At 40.7% G+C, this 21158-nt stretch overlaps 1 protein-coding gene across 1 annotated transcript in view; it reads left to right on the top strand.

The window, feature by feature from the left end:
- The window catches only part of LOC119918404 (potassium voltage-gated channel subfamily C member 1-like), a 128301-nt gene extending 124635 nt beyond the window's left edge, over nucleotides 1-3666 (top strand). Inside the window, exon 5 of the mRNA XM_038739145.1 lies at nucleotides 261-3666. Within this exon, the coding sequence (XP_038595073.1) occupies nucleotides 261-274 (14 nt within the window). The 3' untranslated portion in view covers nucleotides 275-3666. The remainder of the gene's footprint in view (nucleotides 1-260) is intronic.
- Nucleotides 3667-21158: the final 17492 nt, after the last annotated feature.

The raw sequence follows: 21158 nt of genomic DNA, 5'->3' as shown, positions 1-21158 counted from the left end.
ACCGGCTCCAGGACCGCGCAGATCCCATTCTAATGAAATCAAAGAACCCACCAGTGTCATTCCACTGACATATGTGCAATATTAAATGCTGCATCTGAAATTAAATATCTTCGTTTTTGAATAACCTTTATGGGTTGTACACTCGCGTAAAAAATCGTTATGAAACTTTTTTAACCAGCCTTTATCAGGGCAAGATCAAACTCAATGCCATGGTCTGGTGTCTGAGGGTCACTAAATTCTCTTTTCTTTTTCCCTTTCAGTGCTGAGTTTCTAAATCCCAGTATGTCTACAAGAAGAGGGAAAAAACGTTACACTGCTGCTCCTCCATCACCCAACGGGATTCACTGTAGAAAATGGGAGGGAGACAGAGAGGAAGAGAAAAAAAGAAGATGAGAGGTAGAAATCATCAGCGTCACTGACACTCTGACCTGAACATTTTCATCATCTGTGTGACACATTCATATGCAATCTCGCTGACGATCCCAATGAAGATAATGCTTATGATCAAATGTAAGCCATTTTAAGATGGGAAAGAAAACATTTCCACGTCTTTTGAACTGATTTTCAGAGCAAACAACAGCATGGATGCTCCCAGCGTAGCAGCCAGAGGGCCTATGACGTACTTGGATTTGGAAACCGTGCGACAAGGAATGCCGTCTTTTTCCACACTGTAATTTAGATGTGTTTTTGTTTTACTGACCACTATTTCGAGAAGTTTCATTTCAACAAATTGCATTCAAAACTATTGATTCCATTGTTCCATTATTTCAAAGCACTATGCAAGGTGAGGGGTGGTCCAATGTGATGTCTAACCGCTCCGGCAGAGTCTGATTCAGTGTTGCCGCTGGGCTGCACAGGCTGAGCTGCCCTGCTAATCTCTGCTGAGCTACAGGACATCTAACAGCAGGCTGAAATCTACTCATACATATCAGAAAACATCAGACATCATATTACATGATTATTTGAAACAAGTATATTTGATATCACCTGAATATTCTGGGAGACAGTTGACAGACTGGGACTTCAAATTCAACTGATCATTTTAGATACTGAGATATCAGCAAATGTCAGAGAGCCAGACAGACAAATGGGTGGATGTACCAGTTGGTGTGAACAGACCCCCTCAAAGACAGGACACTGGCCCTAACATTTGCTTAACAAAAGGTGTCACTGAACATGAAGATATGATTGAGCCTCTTCCTTTCTTTCTCACCCTCTCTTTCCCTCTCAAGTCTTTACAGTATCTTAACCGCCTTCTACCATGCACCTCAGCATCCCTGCTGCCCCTCCTCTTTAGCAAAACTGCATGGCATGAATGAAACTAATTAAATCGGAAAAAAAGACAGTCAAAGACACAACGGATGGATTAAAAAAATGGAGGAGAGAGACCATAGATTTTTCACCCAGCAATGTCAATGCAAAGTCATCACAATCATTTAAGCTACTTTTTAACCTCCCGGACTGGCTGCTAATATGTGCATCTCCTGCAGCAAGCTGCTCTCTCAGAAGGCATGATGGATGAGGAGGAACTCCCTCCTCCTCTGAGGAAAAGAGGGAGGGGGGAAGGAAATTCTGCAGACCATACGCTCTATACCTCTGGGGATGTTGGGCAAGAAGAAAGAGGTTTTTTAAAGAAAGCATGTATTCAGCAGAAACTGGAGAACATCTTTGAGAAACTATTCTAGGGACAAAAATATGGCAGCGATTGCAAATTAGAAAAGCATTTTTCTAACATTGTTTACCAGCATGAATATTCTGCATGACTTCTGCAAGCCATTCTGATTTCCCCCATGAATAACAGGGCTAGAAATTGAGAATTTAAACATGGAAATTTAACAAGAATTATGTTATATGCAACAAATAAAAAAATGTTTTTAATGACAAATAATTAAGAAAAAATGTTGCAACATCTACCCGGTTATGTTTTCTTTAAGAAATCTTAGGAGATCCCCACCCCTCTAAAATCCAAGATGACTCTTCCCAACTTCTGCAAGTACTTATTCTGCTACTACAAGTTTGTCTACTTCTACTACTACTACTACTTCTCACCTGGCCGCTACTCTGCATTTTCTTCCTCCTCCTCCTCCTTTTCTTCCGCTTCTTCTCTTTCTTCTTCCTCTGGTAACCTTTTACCAGAACCCTTGTTTTTTGTAACACTCTCTAATGGCAGCTGTGTGTGTGTGTCTGTCTGTGCTACAAACTGGACCTAGGACTATCGTAGAGATGTTGAATTGAACTGTGCTGCCCACAACGAGATGTCATTGATTTTGTGTATCTGAAATGACATTGTCTGTTATTTTCCTTGGAACTATCTAAGGAACACCACACCTTCGAGGTTAGAAACGTCATCTGAAGTCTGGGGTCAAGAATAAGACAGGATAAGGTACAGATTAAGTTTTTTTTACCCACACAGAGATCCAGGAAAGTCTGTTTACTTCCTCGAGTGAAGATAAAGATGGCTGCCTCATCATTCAGGACTGTATCCACTAACTTTGATTTACGTCTGATGAGAATGTATTGTTTTTTTTCCGGGATGGGATGTAGTTACATGCACACTCCCAAGCTTCTCTCTGAGTACATGGACTACACCACAGCTAACGAAATGCAGTCCACTTACACCACAAAACAACCGGCTCCCAGCAGGACACAGACTCCATCACAAACGGCCAAATAAACTCTGACATAAACTCCATGTAAGGATAAAAAACAAAGATAAAGTTTTATGTGCTGAAGCCCGTCAAGCCAAACCAGAATAAAATGATGTCGGGTGAAAACAGTCAACATCAGAAAGGCTGATTGTTCGCTCGCTGGCTAATGCCGACCAGTTGCTAATGTTATCCGGTGCAATACACTATAGTGATATAAATTACTATTCTGTGTACCACCAGAATTATGTCAAAGTGTAACATACAAAGCAAATGTGGATGTTTAGACTACCCTATACTGATGAAAGGCAGTGCAGCCAGCTAACATTACATTAGCATGGATCAACCGCTGTTTGCATCATAACATTCAATTTAGAGTTATTATTGTTGTACCGATACTCAGGTACACAGCTTCTTCCCCATCTCAGTCGCTGTAACTAACGTGACCCACATAATATACAATAATGCAACATAACGGCACAGGACAACACCACAGTGGAAGACCCACCCATTCTCTACAGTAACGTTACTTACTGCAGTCTCATTGTTATAAACATCTTTTTCATCATTTATAAAATTCAGTCTAGCTTGACCATTTCATTATCCTCCAATACATTTTGGCTGTGCTGACATTGCTGAGGCTCCGGTGGAAGAGACACAAATAACGCTGGTTACTGAAAAGCAGCAGGCGAACTAACGCCGATTTTTCATGACGGCTAAATGGATTAAATGTAACATTATAATGAATCCAGCATGGATTAGTTCAACCTCAAGCTGATAAAATTATTATTGTAATGTTGCAGTGGGAGTTTACCTGAGTTTCCAACAAGTTGTGTGACACTGTCTCCCGGTGTGTTTGTATATAGCCTTTTTTTCCCGGAAGAATTGTGCCAATATGCTGGCTCGCTGCGCTGTAGGCAAGGTATGGAGCCAGTGTTTATCTACCTCTGAGTCGGGAACATTAGTAATAGCAATGCCGGAACATGTCTGTGAGAAAAGCCAGAGCCGGCATGCCGGTTAATTGTGGGATCTTTGTATGAAGCGGTTGTGTTTTGGATTATCCTCGCTCATGAGGTCAAGCCTGGTTCAAGCAGGCAGATGAGCACACACCTGGTTGCAATCTTAAAACCGCACCAATAGTGTCCGCTGAAATCTACATAATGCCCCTTTAAAACAATGTAACAGACAATCTGTTTGTCCTTATATATATATATATTTTGCCTGATGACAGTCTGAGGGCCGAAACATTTTATTAATTCAGTGATTCGATGATGAAGCCCAACCTCAAAACACAAGACAAAAACTCGATAATGTTGTCTGCAAATGTTTGCTTCAGTGGCGTTTTCATTGTGATCCAAATCTGCCCTTTGACTGACACAGTCCCATACTGAATGACCGCCACTGTAAGATTTCCTACCTATTGATAAAGTTGGGGGGAGCAACCAACACAATATCTACATAGAAATACAGACAGTAAAAGGAAGTAGTGGTACAGTATGAAAATAAATAATGGTATTAATAATTATAGTAATGTTAATGATGATAATAATAGTACGAGTAATAATAATTGTAGCAAAGGGTGTCGGGCAGGAACAATGGTAGCAGCAGGCATAACCACACAGGCCCTCCCAACCACAGATCCAGACTCCATAGCTTTCAACCTTTACAGTGGAGGCTTTTCAGTTTATTATACACAAAAGTGACCCAATTTGAAAGACTTTAGCAGTTTTCTGGTGAGGTAAAGTCTCATTTAAACACTGTGGTCAAACTCCTACAATGAAGCGATTTTACACTGAAATAGGTTGGGTCTGTCACCTGCTAATACAACCTAGTGAGACAATATATATATATATATATACACATATAATTCAGTCCAATTCAATTTTAGAGCACCATTTTCCCCTGGTGAGGAAGAGGCACAGGAGCTATATAGTGTACAGCTCATTAGTCAGACTAGCATCATTGGATGAACGGCAGCTCCTATGCAGTGGTGCTATTTCCCCCAGAGTGAGAGGCAGCCATCTTGGCTCTTGTGCTGTGTATTTTTTATTTTAATAATTGGGTGTACTGGACAGATGTGTTAATACAAAAAAACACTGTAGATGGGAAGATATTGAGATTTGGATTGTGCTGGTACTTATCATTCTTTTGTCCTCTCGTATTATACATCATGTAATCATTAATGTTCATTGTTTGTTGCTGTTTTATTTATTTTAATTGCTCTGTATTAATTGGTAATTGGCTTATGAGACTATGTGGACCCACATTTTGGACATGTAGATTTCAGATGTCACAGCTTTTGCCTAACTCACTAGCCAGCTGTACTTTACACTTTTCAACAAGGGCTATCAATCTAAAAGAGTATATACCATTGCTATATTGCAATGGTGCTCTCTGGGTGGATAGAAATGCTTGCTCAATAGGTTTAAATCCAAATGTCTACCCTTGGGATTTGTGGACTGGACCGCCCAAAGTTTGGGCATATGTACCGTGACGTGTTCAGCCATCGTCACATTGCTGGGCTGTGAGGGGACAAAATCTTCCATATGACAGAAATTAAGATTTTTTGTACTGGTATGAGTTCTTGAGCCTGTAACCCTTACAGGGTTGTGCTTCTAAATTATTTTTAAAGTGCTGGGTCTGCTGCTCTATAGTTTAGCTAACATATATTTTGATATGCACAGAAAAACTTTCCCTTAACTGTGATTATTTTCGCTTTATGATTGTGCACGTTTGCAGGAAAGGCACACTTTATGAATTGCGGATTTGGACAGCCTCACATTAAATTAACCAGTCTGCAAGTGTTGGAAAATCTGTAACTCTGGATTAGCCATAGTCACTACATTGTGCATTGTGTGAACCACAAAGGTTACTATTTGGTATGCATTCATGTTTTATTATTCAAAATTGTATGTTGTCACCAAGGTTTGACATTAACTTTTTTTGCTCACCAGCCACTGTGGCTTGTGGTTTTTCAAAGTTACTAGCCACTCACCAAAGTATGTGCATATTTGTCTATTTGTTCCTTTTTTTTCATCAGCCTACATGAGTCTCTTGTTTTACCAGTAAGACTAACATTTTAATGCCTTGGGAGCAGACTGGAATCGCACTGTCACCTTGCCCTCTGTTTCTGTGACCCTTCTAATGACTTGTAGGGGCAGCCCTATGAATGCCACGCGCAAAAGCGGCTAACAAGAATGACTATCCGAATTTGGTAGGTGGGTGTGTTCTAATGTCAAGTCCTGGTCATCACACTCCACAGCAGAAAAATAAGAGTGTTACAGTATTTTTTTTTTTCATTCCGAATTTTTCAGACATACACGTGTCCTTCTTGGGGAGTGTTACCAAATAGCAGGGAGCCAAAAATCTATTAGTAAACAGATCCTTTCTCAGGAATACACTGTATCAAAAATCTGAGAGGTAGAATGATGCTGCAGTGTGTATTTTCAGTAAAAGTTTCAAATAATAGTTTCAAATGAACATTATGATAATTTCATTGAGTAAATACAGATCCCTAAAATGCTACTTGTAACCTAGAAGTAGATTTTACTGTCCTTTTGGTCTAAACTGTGCCCAACTGTCCTTCCACACTGCAATAGGCCTCATTGCTTCCAGGGTGTTCTTTTTTATGTGGGACATTATGTACTGAGATTTGGAATCGGTTCTGAAATTTTAATCACATGTCTTCCTAAAGGTATAAATTACAACTTCAGAAATGTCAAGAATAATATAAGCTCACCAGGTACTGTACTGTAGCTATACCAAGGTGAACGCAACTTATTTCAACGTCATACATTTTTTTATATTTGCTAAAACTGTTGTTTTTGGTTTACATATCATATATTTTCTATATTTTAACACATGCAATTATGATGAATTATGATCATCAAGATCATAACTGAATGAATGCTTTTGTATTCAAGCATGCAGTGAACATAAAGACAGCCTATGCATGCACCAGTTGGGCTACAGGCTTCATGTCATTGTGCTGTTAGAGAACAATTGGTCATGTGTCTCACAAGGGGTATGTGCAGTCAGGGGGGGAAATGTTGTCATCGTTGATAATGGAGAGAGAGAGAGAGCTTTACGTTACAGACTTTTAATCTGGTTATACACTTGTCACTGCACAATTAATGCATACAAGAGGACTTCATACCACACTGTAGATGTAAAACCTAAATGGTTACTTACAAAATGGTATGTGACTGAGCCAACAATGCTAAAGCTTAGGTAGGCAATTTATTTCAGTAGCAGAAATTCTGACTAGCATGTGTCAAGCTCCAAAAAGGCCGAATCCTACAATTCCCATAATTCTCATTCCCATAACGGCAGCAGTTTGCAATATAGGCTTAGCTGACAGCAGTCATTGTCAAACATTTTGGTTTGTTGCCAAATGTAATGCATATTATGTGTATTGCAACAAAAAGCACACAAGTACAAAAATTACAAAATGGTTTGTTGACATTGAAGGGTTGAAAAATATTTTTCATTCTTCACACTAGGGCACCTCTCTCCCTCCATAGATTTCCTAAGGCATGTTGCTGTAGCAATATTGCTTCAGAAGCTAACCTGAATAAGACATAATAGAGTAGGGCAATAGGAGATGAAGTAGTTCTGCGCAGTTGCAGCCCGGCCTCATTCCCAGGTCACATGTCGTGACATCACGTGACATCACGTGAAATAAGTAACGTGTCTTCCTAGTACCTTAGCAAGTAGTTTCTGAAGGTCTCATACAGACACTAAAAAGGCAAAGCATCAGTATTTGACGACCTGAAAGTAAGCAGGGGTTGGCAGTTCTAAAAACAACTAAAAACCTTGATTATTCCACTGCAGTGTAGTGGGGACACAGCAATAATGGCATAAGCTCTTTTTATTGGACTCTGGGTTTGGTTATGTGTGCAAATAAGTGTGTGTAAGAATGTATGTGTTTGTCTGTATAAATTATTTGTGTATAAGAGAGAAAGTATGCTGTGCAGGCTGAGCTAAGCCAGGCCCCTGTGAGAAGATTGACAGCTGAACTAACCAATAGTACAATTTAACTTGAAACCCAAACGATTACCAAACATATCAGGACAAGATGCAGAGTAGTGGCTCTGCCCGCTGTCACACTCCACACTTTGCTTTAATGCTGATTGGAGTTTTAAAAGCCTAGATGCTAGTATTTCAAGAAGCCAGATTTGATTGGTGGGTGATAAATCAACATGGCAGAAATTATTCTGAGGGTCAAATTTCCATGCATGTGCCATGCATTGTCTAGCCCGACCCAAAATCATTGATTTCACAGTGTGTGGGGGGGATGACAGCAGAAGATATACACCTGGGGTGACATCTTTGATTTGGGTGTGGTCAGAAGTGAAATGCCCATGCAGAACAGCAGTGTACTCACCCATGGATTTACCATTTAAACTTATATTAAGACCCATAATATAATTGCTTTTCTGAAGGTCAGCGCATCCTGAGTCTAAATTAGCTAGTTTTGGTCTAGCTCCACTAGCTCGCACTAGTTAGCTTGCCCAAAACTATAAAATGTAAAGTAATTAATAAGTAAAATAAATAAAGTGGCAATAAGTTAAAATTGTCTTAGCTAGGTGGTTGTGGCCTAGCTCTACAAGCCTACACAGTCAGGAAATACAATCCATTTAGGGATATTTTGTCAAAATACAATGCTTAAGCTAAATATTTCTAAATATTTTTTGATTCAGTTTGTAGCTAGCAAGTTGGGCTTTAAAACTCCAGCCTGCATTTCTTGCAGCATCCTCTCCTCCACTCCATCCCATGCTCCTCTCCTTTCTCTCTCTGTCATTTTCTCCTTTTCTGCCCCTCCTTCCTCCTCCTTAACCTATAAAGGTTAAAAGGAGGAAGAAACTTCTTTTTGCATCCCTTGTTGTTGTGTTTTTCGATCCTATTTTTGCAGAGATAAATGCATGCATGGGAAACTTTAAAATGATGACTTTAATTTTATTGCAAATGACCATGTGAAGGGAAGCCTCTCCTCCATCAAAAAAGCAAAGGTCCTCGTCTTTCCCTCTTCCTTTCTCTGTCAGGTTAGAAGATACAATGTATGACATATACACAGCTTTCTCTTTGAACTTTTTCCCCCTAATTCATTCATATTTTTCTCTAGTACTTTTCATAGCCTACAGTAATACAGGCATGGATAGTGTTCAGTGGCCAAAGATGTGGACTCGAGTTTGACTTAAGTCGCACACACAGTGACTTCAGACATAACTTGAGAGTCATCCTCAAAAGACTTCGGACTTGACTCAGACTCGAGTTGTGGGACTTGTGAACAATTTTTATTTTTAGGGAACGTCTGATGAGCTTGCTGTTATTTCCCTCCCTGCGTTACCTATAACCTGCCTACGTAACACATACTAAGTATCTGCCGCGCGCGGCCACATGTAAGGGAGGACAACAAACAGCGGCAGCTGCTCCGCCATCTAACGTTAGCTTGCTTCTTGCTTTAGCTACGACCTACGAGAGGTTAACTCCGACCGTCGTTCGTTATGAAAAAATGAATGAGCGTTTGTTTGCTTGCCAAACTTGTAGTGGTCAATTAATGTAATCATTTTTGTCCCGCTGGCTGCCATCATGGTAATAACGTTGGCTGCAAACAGGTTACAGGTTTGTTGATCAGTTAACGTTTTATTTAGTTAACGTTACACTGGGTTTAAGAGTCTGGGGGATATGTTGACTTACAGTAGTTAATAAGCTGTCATTAATTGCGTTGCCCATCACATGATTGTGCTCAGTAAGTGAAAAACAGGTTACAGTTACAGAATTCCTTATAGCTATGCAGTTTTATAAGCAGGCTGGATTGAACACAGACTCTAGCTCAGAGGCTTGATTGACTTGGACTCTAGCTCAGAGACTTGAGACTTGATTGACTTGGACTCTAGCTCAGAGACTTGAGACTTGATTGACTTGGACTCTAGCTCAGAGACTTGAGACTTGACTTGGACTCTAGCTCAGAGACTTGAGACTTGATTGACTTGGACTCTAGCTCAGAGACTTGAGACTTTATTGACTTGGACTCTAGCTCAGAGATTTGAGACTTGACTTGGACTCTAGCTCAGAGACTTGAGACTTGACTTGGACTGTAGCTCAGAGACTTGAGACTTGATTGACTTGGACTCTAGCTCAGAGACTTGAGACTTTATTGACTTGGACTCTAGCTCAGAGATTTGAGACTTGACTTGGACTCTAGCTCAGAGACTTGAGACTTGATTGACTTGGACTCTAGCTCAGAGACTTGAGACTTGACTTGGACTCTAGCTCAGAGACTTGACTTGGACTCTAGCTCAGAGACTTGATTGACTTGGACTCTAGCTCAGAGACTTGACTTGGACTCTAGCTCAGAGACTTGAGACTTGATTTGGACTTGATTTGATTGTGTTTTCCAGAAGCTTCCCAGCTGTGTCAAGGGTTTGGTGTTTGGCATTGGGATTTAGTGTTACCATTTCAGAACATATTCAGAAGTAAGTAAGCAACAATTCTTGGGTCATCTTTCTCTTCACTTTTGCCACTGCTAATTTTGCTGTGCCTTCTCTTACTCATTTTCCAAATGCTGCAGATTTTCATAAACAGAAAAACACATCATGCCATAAATCCAGATGCAGCTATTTACTCTATGTTGGATTTTGATAGATACTCTGGGGTTTATATCAATGTTGACTACTTAGTTGATAGATTGATTAGTTGATTGCCTCACAATTTGGATAGATTGGTATGTGTCCACTGGATAGAGGCAGAGAAAAAAAGAAGACAGAGACAGAAAGACAAGAGGCTTCCCTCCATAAATGAACAGGGGTGTATGCTTTATAAAGACTGATGCTGGATATAAATTTATTGTCAATTCACTGGATAGAGAAAAATAAAATAAAAAGAATCAACAACTGTATAAAATATATTTCAATGGAATGTTTATTATTTACATTTTCTATTTTTGTTATGTAAAGAACAAAAAAGGTGAAACTAATAATTCAACAGCATTTGTGAAAAAGAGACATAAAAAAACAGTTGTTAAAAACGTATGAAGGTTTGACTGTGAATGCTGATTTACCTGAGCAACTCTAATCCTTTACTGATAGGATTAATAAAAAACAACAGATGAATAATAATTTAAAAAAACTACTGGGAAAAAGCAAACAAATTCAGTTTAAAGAGAAAAGCAAAAAAATTAATAAAAACATTAAAAGCTTATGCCAAAATTTCCCATTTGTGTTCTGTGTCCTTTTTTTTTATAGTTGCTTGTTTACTCTTGTATCAATTCCTGAGGAATATTCCTTGGTGGTGCAGCTCTCCAAACAAAAAGAGCAATCACCACAACATTTAACACTGCGTCACTGCCACCAAAATAACAAGTCCCTTTTTATTGCTTAGGTCAGGACTCTGAAATGTCTAAGTCAGTATGACATTTCTGAAATGTCTAAGTCAGTATGACATTTCACATTTCATTTGTCAGTAAGACTTAAAGTACAGTGACCCAATAAACAATATGTAAAGTTAAATAACCAACAGTAAACTGAAAAAACTTGTGTCTTATAAACACAAATTTTAACTGCCTGTGTCCCCAAGTGCTTGCTCATGGTGGGAATTGTTGGGTCTTTCTTAATAATATTACAAATATTACAAAGAATACTATCTAGACTTATATGAAAAGTGTAATGAGGAGCCTTTTGTTATGAATCAGCTTTCACCTTTCTGTAGGTCGGCTATTCACAGTGGGTACATATTGGTATGGAGAGAAATTAGAGTTTAAACAGTCACGTAAAGGTAAATTACATGATATTACATTTACAATCATAGCCTGAATAAATATTAACATTTTACATTGTCCAAAGACAATACATCAGTGAACGGTGCTGACACTGAGCTGACAGAGAGCAGTAAGTGTGTTGTGTCAATGCTAATACGTACATACATACACACAGTAAGTTGTGTTAATGCTAATACGTACATACATACCCACAGTACATCATGCAAACGACTACTACTCGTGGTTTTTATCAGTCACAAATGATGCCATAGCAGACACACCTTTTTTTCCTGCATTTGAGATGTCTTTATGTGTCTGAACTTGCCCATAGATAGCCTTCAAGGGTTTTTGTTTTGATGGCGCAAGCAATATGTTTTGGCTGTTTTGCAGGTGTCCAAGTAAACTGAAAGCACAATGCCCCACTGTGCTGTATGTTCATTGCTGAAATGGAGCTGGATTTAATTTTGCAAGAGGTCCTAGGGAGGTATGCATAGTCACAGACACACTCAGTTTTGTGCAGAACCTTTCTGTAGCAATCAGAATCAGTTTTATTGCCAGGTATGTGTACACATACGAGGAATTTGACTCTGGATTGTACATTGCTCACGATGTGCTTACTCATACAAAAATACAAAATCACAATAATAAAAATAAAATAAAGTCAGACACAGACTTCAGTGTAGACAACACAAATATACACACTATGAACAAAAACAGTATAGACATATTGACAAATAGTGCAGTGAGCAGAGTGCTAAGGATGCAGTAATATGTACATGTCGGAGGAGGATGTGATTTACAGGTACATATACATGCATACATGTACACAGTGCAATGAAGCATAGTGCAAAGGATGCTGGAATAAATAAGTAAGTATTTTGTGCAGGAGTTATGACTTGAGGTAGGTGGATTTAGTATACAGTATCTACAAAATGACAATATAACAGTATGAACAGCACTGAAATAGAGAATGGTGAATAAATAATAAGTGTTGGCCAGAAAACAGGTGGCTGATTAGACACAGAGTTACAGGGTTATTGCACAGGAATTGTTCCTGACACTGTGAGTCAGAAATCAGCTGTTCATCAGAGTGATGGCTTTTGGGAAGAAACTGCTTCTGTGTCTGTTTGGTTGGTCTGGTTGGTTTTGGCGTACAGTGTTCTGTAGCACCTACCAGAGGGGAGAAGCTGGAACAGGTTGGGTCCGGGGTAAGATGGAGCTGCAGTAATGTTTCCTGCCCGTTTCCTGACTCTGGAAATGTATAAGTCCTGAATGGAGGGCAGGTTGGCACCAATGATCTTTTCTGCAGTCTTGACTGTCCGTTGTAGTCTGTCCCTGTCCTTTTTGGTGGCAGATCCAAACCAGACAGTGATGGACGTGCAGAGGACAGACTGGATGATAGCTGTGTAAAAGTGGATCAGCAGCTCCGGCAGGTTGAGCTTCCTGAGCTGACGCAGGAAGTACATCCTCTGCTGGGCCTTCTTGATGATGGTGTCCGTGTTGGGCTCCCACTTTAGGTCCTGGGAAACAGTGGATCCCAGAAACCTGAAGGATTCCACAGCAGACACAGGACTATTGAGTATGGTGATGGGGGGCAGAGTGGGGGGGCTCCTCCTGAAGTCCACGATCATCTCCACAGTTTTGAGGGTGTTAAGCTCCAGGTTGTTCTGACCGCACAAAAGAGCCAGCTGATCAACCTCCCGTCTGTAGGCCGACTCATTTCCGACCTTTGTGTCGTCAGTAAACTTCAGGAGTTTGACAGATGGGTCTCCTGAGGTGCAGTCGTTGGTGTAGAGGGAGGGAGAGCACACACCCCTGGGGGGCGCCAGTGCTAATAGTCCGGGTGCTGACGTTCCCCAGCCTCACCTGCTGACTCCTGTCAGCCAGGAAGTTTGTGATCCACTGACAGGTGGAGGAACAGGATCCTTGCATATGTCCCTGGAGAGTTGAGGTATTGCAGGATGTGATGCAGTCCCAAGTAGATTGCATCATCCACTGACCTGTTAGCCCTGTAGGCAAACTGCAGGGGGACCAGCAAGGGGCCTGTAATGTCCTTCAGGTGGGCCAACGCCAGTCTTTCAAAGGACTTCATGACTACAGATGTCAGGGCGACAGGCCTGTAGTCATTTAGTCCAGAGATGCCCCTGGTTGCGTGTCGAAGTGTCCTTGGGCAAGATACTGAACCCCGAATTGCCCCTGGCGGCTGTTCCGCCAGTGTATGAATGAGTGTGTGTGAATGTTAGTTTCCGTTTGAGCACTTAGGCTCAGTGTATGAATGTGTATGACTGGTGAATGCAGATGTAGTGTAAAAGCGCTTTGAGTGGTTGAAAAGACTAGAAAGGTGCTATACAAATACGGAGCATTTACATTTACAATCGGAATTAGCAGTGAGGAAATATCGTGAGTTGAGTTCATAATACTATCATGCACATTGTGTTGCTTGTATACAGAAGAAAACACCAGAGTGATTTGGATTTTTGTGACTTTAATTTCAGGGAATTTCAGAATTTTGTTCTTGCAAGTTTATCCCTTTCATCTTGGATTATTCATCTTGGATTATCATCTTAGAGTCTATTAACCCTCACCCTGGCTCTGTAGGCCTACTTTTTGGACACATTAACAGTTAGGATAATTCAATTATAGCCTACAGATGGGCTACATCTCAGAAACTGTTACGTTATTTAGCCTAATTAATACCTCCTGCCTAAAATCAAAGAGGCTGCAGTGCTCGCTGTATGAACGTAATGCTGTTGTGTTTAGAATAACGTCATTTTAGCTGCAATAAGGATGAAATCCAAACATATTTCATTAAGTGGTGTGTAATAATAGCCTACTTCTCATCATTAACAGAGTACAAATGTGGTGTGTAGTCCACATATATAGGGTAATCTCGAGTTAACCACGAACATAACCTGCTCGGAGCAGTTTCGAGATGCCGCGTAAATTGTCATGGCAACAGACCTAGCTTAACACCAATCCACCTTTTGTAAGTATGGGTTAATTGGGAAACCCGACGTCACAAAGTTACTCCTGAAGTTACCCGGATAAGCCGGTTACTTTCCTATATTTGTTGTTAAAAAAGCCTGAAGGTATCCAAATTGTTTACAAATATGTATGTTTATTTTTGCAACATTTAACAACATTTGAAAATCAAACTGAACTTAACTGAGGAAGAAAACTGATGCAGAGCTACTCTTGGCAGTAGGCCTACATGTAGCCTGCCCCTTCTTACTCACCTTTTTATATCTATTTGACTATGGCTATGCCTGCTGAATTGTGTCCACAACTTAGCAAACAGCCTAGGCTTCATCAGGCCATGTCTGGAGTTGAAGCAGATGACCAGCTGATTAGTATTCCTGAAGCTTTTTTGTGCCAGATGTACTCTGCCAAGGCCCTGACAAGGCACTGCATACACTGACATTGCTTGACACCTTGGACTGTTTGCCCAAGTACATTTTGACTCTTACAGAATTAATCTGATTGACTTCAAATTTGGGCGGTGCAATCTAAAGACCTCTGCAATGCTAAATTGCATAGCTCTTGAGGCTTCAACAAACAGTGTTGAGATGGTAATGCAACAAATTTTGATGTTCCAAAATCTGTAAGCTTTTGTAAGCAAAAATATTTTTTTTCCCACTGTTAGCTGACTTAGAAGGTCTGCATGGGTCCCACTGAGCGAATTAGCTCACGAAACTGCAACCAATACATTAATATAGGGAATCGTAATGATCGTAGCTGGGAGAGATGAAAACAGCAACACTGTCACTGGGACTAGGCCACCAACAACAGTGCACAAACAAAAACCGAGCAAGGGAAACAGCAATCCAAGAAGAAATTATAGCAGGTAAGTGGATTAACTGCTGTAACCTATACCCACACTTCTCTTTCAAAATCACAAAATGGATCGTCACTCACTGCAACCTGGACAAAGGACTTGTCTCTGTAGTGGTTTTATTAGATCTTAGTGCTGCATTTGATACCATTGACCATCAGATCCTATTGCAGAGACTGGAACCTTTCATTGGCATAAAAGGAACCTCTCTAAGCTGGTTTAAGTCCTATTTATCAGATCGATTTCAGTTTGTACATGTTAACGATGAGTCCTCCATGCACGCCAAAGTTAGTCATGGAGTTCCACAAGGATCTGTCCTCGGACCAATCCTCTTCACTTTATATATGCTTCCTTTAGGCAATATTATCAGGAAACACTCCATAAGCTTTCATTGTTATGCAGATGATACTCAGTTATATCTATCGATCAAACCAGATGAAACTCATCAGTTAGCTAAACTTCAAATGTGCCTTCAGGATGTTAAAACCTGGATGACCTGTAATTCTCTAATTTTAAACTCAGATAAAAGTTATTATTCTGGGGCCCAGACACCTCCGTGACGCATTATCCAAAGATATAGTTTCCCTTGATGGCATCACCCTGGCCTCTAGCACCACAGTGAGGAATCTTGGAGTTATCTTTGATCAGGACATGTCATTTAAGTCTCACATCAAGCAAATTTCAAGGACCGCCTTTTTTCACCTACGTAATATTGCAAAAATCAGGAACATCCTGTCTAAAAATGATGCAGAAAAACTAGTCCATGCATTTGTTACTTCTAGGCTGGATTACTGCAATTCCTTATTATCAGGCTGCTTGAAAAAGTCCATTAAGACTCTTCAGCTGATCCAGAATGCTGCAGCACGTGACAGGAACCAGGAAAAGAGATCATATTTCTCCTGTTTTAGCTTCTCTGCATTGGCTTCCAGTAAAATCCAGAATAGAATTTAAAATCATTCTTCTTACCTACAAAGCTCTTAATGGTCAGGCACCATCTTATCTTAAAGAGCTCTAGTACCTTACTACCCCACCAAAGCACTGCGCTCCCAGAATGCAGGGTTACTTGTGGTTCCTAGAGTCTCCAAAAGTAGACTAGGAGCCAGAGCGTTCAGCTATCAAGCTCCTCTCCTGTGGAACCAGGTTCCAGTTTGGGTTCAGGAGGCAGACACCATCTCTACATTTAACAGTAGGCTTAAGACTTTCCTCTTTGATAAAGCTTATAATTAGGGCTGGCTCAGGTGAGTCCTGAACCATCCCTTAGTTATTGTTGTGAATTAATTTGGAGCATTATAGCCTAAACTGTTATCATTTATTACTAGAGCAATGGTGGTCTACATTGTCATCATTTAAAGTGTTATTTTATAGTGTAAAGTTAGGATCACAGTGTTAAAACTCTATAGCTCTGAGTGTGTGTGCTCCTTTCTGTATCTAACTGCCCAGGCTCAGCAGTAGCACATGTGTATGTGTGAGCATGTTCGTGTGCTTTGGGAGAAAAGGGAGGGAGCACAGTAAGGCAGCATCAAAAATACTTGCAAAGGAAAATATAGAAGCAGATTTTGTATTACAAAACATACATCAATATAGTCCATCACAGTAAGAATGTCCTGTTTCTAGCACAGAGCACAAACAACACCAGTTGTTGATGTTGCTATAGACTAAATGAAAAATGGTACAGATATTTATAATAGTGTTAATGGTAACCATCGTAATGTTAATGATTATAATAACAATAATAACAATAAGACTAGCAACAATAGTCGTTGCAGCAGAGGGTGTCGAGCAGGAACACGGGGCAGCAGGTGACCCGCAGCCACAGATCCAGACTCCACAGCTCCAGAGCCAGAAAACCTGCAGGAAGTGATAGGAGGAGAGAGGAGAGGGACGAGAAAGCACAAGACTACCAGAAAGGGGAGAAGTTGTGTTAGTAACATGCAATAATGGGATGAGGTTGCATACAGAGGGAGAGAAAGTAGAGGAGAGAGGAGCTCAGTGCATCATGGGAAATCCCCCGGCAGTCTAGGCCTATAGCAGCATAACTAAGGGATGGTTCAGGACTCACCTGAGCCAGCCCTAACTATAAGCTTTATCAAAGAGGAAAGTCTTAAGCCTACTCTTAAATGTGGAGATGGTGTCTGCCTCCTGAACCCAAACTGGAACCTGGTTCCACAGGAGAGGAGCTTGATAGCTGAACGCTCTGGCTCCAAGTCTACTTTTGGAGACTCTAGGAACCACAAGTAAACCTGCATTCTGGGAGCGCAGTGCTCTGGTGGGGTAGTAAGGTACTATGAGCTCTTTAAGATAAGATGGTGCCTGACCATTAAGAGCTTTGTAGGTAAGAAGAATGATTTTAAATTCTATTCTGGATTTTACTGGAAGCCAATGCAAAGAAGCTAAAACAGGAGAAATATGATCTCTTTTCCTGGTTCCTGTCAGAACACATGCTGCAGCATTCTGGATCAGCTGAAGAGTCTTAATGGACTTTTTCGAGCAGCCTGATAATAAGGAATTGCAGTAATCCAGCCTAGAAGTAACAAATGCATGGACTAGTTTTTCTGCATCATTTTTAGACAGGATGTTCCTGATTTTCGCAATATTACGTAGGTGAAAAAAGGCGGTCCTTGAAATTTGCTTAATGTGAGACTTAAACGACATGTCCTGATCAAAGATAACTCCAAGATTCCTCACAGTGGTGCTGGAGGCCAGGGCGATGCCATCCAGGGAAACTATATCTTTAGATAATGCGTCACGGAGGTGCTTAGACCCCAGAGCAATAACTTCAGTTTTATCTGAGTTTAAAATGAGAAAATTACAGGTCATCCAGGTTTTAACATCCTGAAGGCACATTTGAAGTTTAGCTAACTGATGAGTTTCATCTGGCTTGATCGATAGATATAACTGAGTATCATCTGCATAACAATGAAAGTGTTTGGAATGTTTCCTGATAATATTGCCTAAAGGAAGCATATATAAAGTGAAGAGGATTGGTCCAAGGACAGATCCTTGAGGAACTCCATGACTAACTTTGGCGTGCATGGAGGACTCATCGTTAACATGTACAAACTGAAATCGATCTGATAAATAGGACTTAAACCAGCTTAGAGCGGTTCCTTTAATGCCAATGAAATATTCCAGTCTCTGCAATAGGATCTGATGGTCAATGGTATCAAATGCAGCACTTAGATCTAATAAAACCACTACAGAGACAAGTCCTTTGTCTGATGCAATAAGGAGGTCGTTAGTCATTTTCACCAGTGCTGTCTCTGTGCTATGATGAGCTCTAAATCCTGACTGAAAATCCTCAAATAAACTATTGCTCTGTAGAAAGTCACACAGCTGTTTAGCAACTGCTTTCTCCAAAACCTTAGAGAGAAATGGAAGGTTAGATATAGGTCTATAGTTTGCTAAAACATCCGGATCAAGTTAGGGCTTTTTCAGAAGAGGTTTAATTACATCTACTTTAAAGTACTGTGGTACATAGCCTGTTGATAAAGATAGATTGATCATATCTAGTATAGAGGTGCTGACTAAGGGTTGATCAAGCAGAGTGCATGCAGAGGACACAGAGAGGAGGAGCAGGCAGTCAGGGAATTTCCCAGATTCAGGTGCAGTAGGAAAGAGAGCCAAGAGATGATGTGAAGCCAAGAAACAGAGCTATAAAAGGAAAGGTCCAAAAGGAGGTGAAAGTCAGTCGTTACATGGTTTTCATGTCGACTCGGGTCTCTGTTCTGGTAACAGAATGGGGTTCTATTTTGCACCGATCTATGACACACTCCGGTGGAAGTTTTGTATTCTAATTGGTGTCTGTTTTTGTTGATAATAAAAATGTTGGTAAAAGTTCAAGCTTTCTTATCTGGCCCAAGTCTTGAATTTTTACACGACATTATGCTGCTATAGGCTTAGACTGCCGGGGGACTTCCCATGATGCACTGAGCTCCTCTATCCTCCTCTTTCTCTCCCTCTGTATACAACCTCATGCCATTATTGCATGTTACTAACACAACTTCTCCCCTTTCCGGTAGTCTTGTGCTTTCTCGTCCCTCTCCTCTCTCCTCCTATCACTTCCTGCAGGTTTTCTGGCTCTGGAGCTGTGGAGTCTGGATCTGTGGCTGCGGGTCACCTGCTGCCCCCGTGTTCCTGCTCGACACCCTCTGGTACAACTATTGTTACTAGTCCTATTGTTATTATTGTTATTATAATCATTAACATTACAATTATTATCATTAACACTACTATAAATATCTGTACCATTTTTCATTTGGTCCATAGCAACATCACCTTTACTGTCTGTACCACTGTGTGTATATTGTGTAGGCTGCCTCCCTCCCCTCTCTCTCTCCTTCACCTCCAACCGGTCGAGGAAGATGGCCGCCCACCCTGAGCCATGGTTCTGCTTGAGATTTCTGCCTCTTAAAAAGTTTTTCCTTGCCTCTGTCGTTTGGTGGAAACTGTTGGGTTTCTGTAAATATCATCACAGAGTACGGTCTAGACCTGCTTTTTTATGAAAAGCACTCAGAGATAACTTGTTGTGATTTGGCGCTATATAAATAAAATTGAACTGAACTGACACAGGTGGCAATTAAACACTCAGTGATTCCACGCCAGAAACATGAAAAATACATGAAAAAAAGACAAACTACTTTTATTTCATGTAAACCAGGTACTGGTAGCTTTGGCACTGTGTGCAGGTGCCAAGTCCTGTTGGAAAATGAAATCTGCATCTCCATAAAGTTGGTCAGCAGCAGGAAGCATGAAGTGCTCTAAAAATTCCTGGTTGACGGCTGCGTTGATTTGGACCTCAGAAAACACAGTGGACCAACACCAGCAGATGACATGGCACCCCAAACCATCACTGACGAAACTTTACACCGGACTTCAAGCAACGTGGATCCTGTGCCTCTCCTCTCTTCCTCCAGACTCTTGGACTTTGATTTCCAAAGGAAAAGCAAAATTTACTTTCATCAGAGAACATAACTTTGGACCACTCAGCAGCAGTCCAGTCCTTTTTGTCTTTAGCCCAGGTGAGACGCTTCTGACACTGTCTTGTTCAAGAGTGGCTTGACACAAGGAATGCGACAGCTGAAACCCATGTCTTGCATACGTCTGTGCGTGGTGGTTCCTGAAGCACTGACTCCAGCTGCAGTCCACTCTTTGTGAATCTCCCCCACATTTTTGAATGGGTTTTGTTTCACAATCCTCTCCAGGGTGCGGTTATCCCTATTGCTTGTACACTTTTTTCTACCACATCTTTTCCTTCCCTTCGCCTCTCTATTAATGTGCTTGGACATAGAGCTCTGTGAACAGCCAGCCTCTTTAGCAATGACCTTTTGTGTCTTGCCCTCCTTGTGCAAGGTGTCAATGGTTGTCTTTTGGACGGCTGTCAAGTCAGATGTCTTCCCCATGATTGTGTAGCCTACAGAACTAGACTGACAGACCATTTAAAGGCCTTTGCAGGTGTTTTGAGTTAATTAGCTGATTAGAGTGTGGCACCAGGTGTCTTCAATATTGAACCTTTTCACAATATTCTAATTTTCTGAGATCCTGATTTTGGGGTTTTCATTAGTTGTCAGTTATAATCATCAAAATTAAAAGGAATGAACACTTGAAATATATCAGTCTGAGTGGAATGAATGTATACGTTATACAAGTTTCACTTTTTGAATGGAATGACTGAAATAAATCAACTTTTTGATGATATTCTAATTATATGACCAGCACCTGTATACTGGAGAACACCGGGCCCAGGTGGCTCCAATAGCTGATTTTAACCACACCTACTAGCATCTGCAACATAGAACACAAAGAGACAGACATCCCAGCAGCTTGTCACACTCTGCCTGTCAGCCATACCGTGTTTTGCACTTTTGAGTTTAGTTTATTATCTGTCTTATAGTATGTTGAGATTTGGGTTCTGTCCTGTCTAGTG

This window comes from Micropterus salmoides, unplaced genomic scaffold (assembly GCF_014851395.1).
Source record: "Micropterus salmoides isolate LMB-PRFRI ecotype aquatic unplaced genomic scaffold, ASM1485139v1 Ms_hic_scaffold_10, whole genome shotgun sequence".
NCBI lineage: Eukaryota > Metazoa > Chordata > Actinopteri > Centrarchiformes > Centrarchidae > Micropterus > Micropterus salmoides.
Note: the sequence above shows the minus strand (reverse complement) of the source record. Positions and strands in the feature narration are given on the sequence as shown.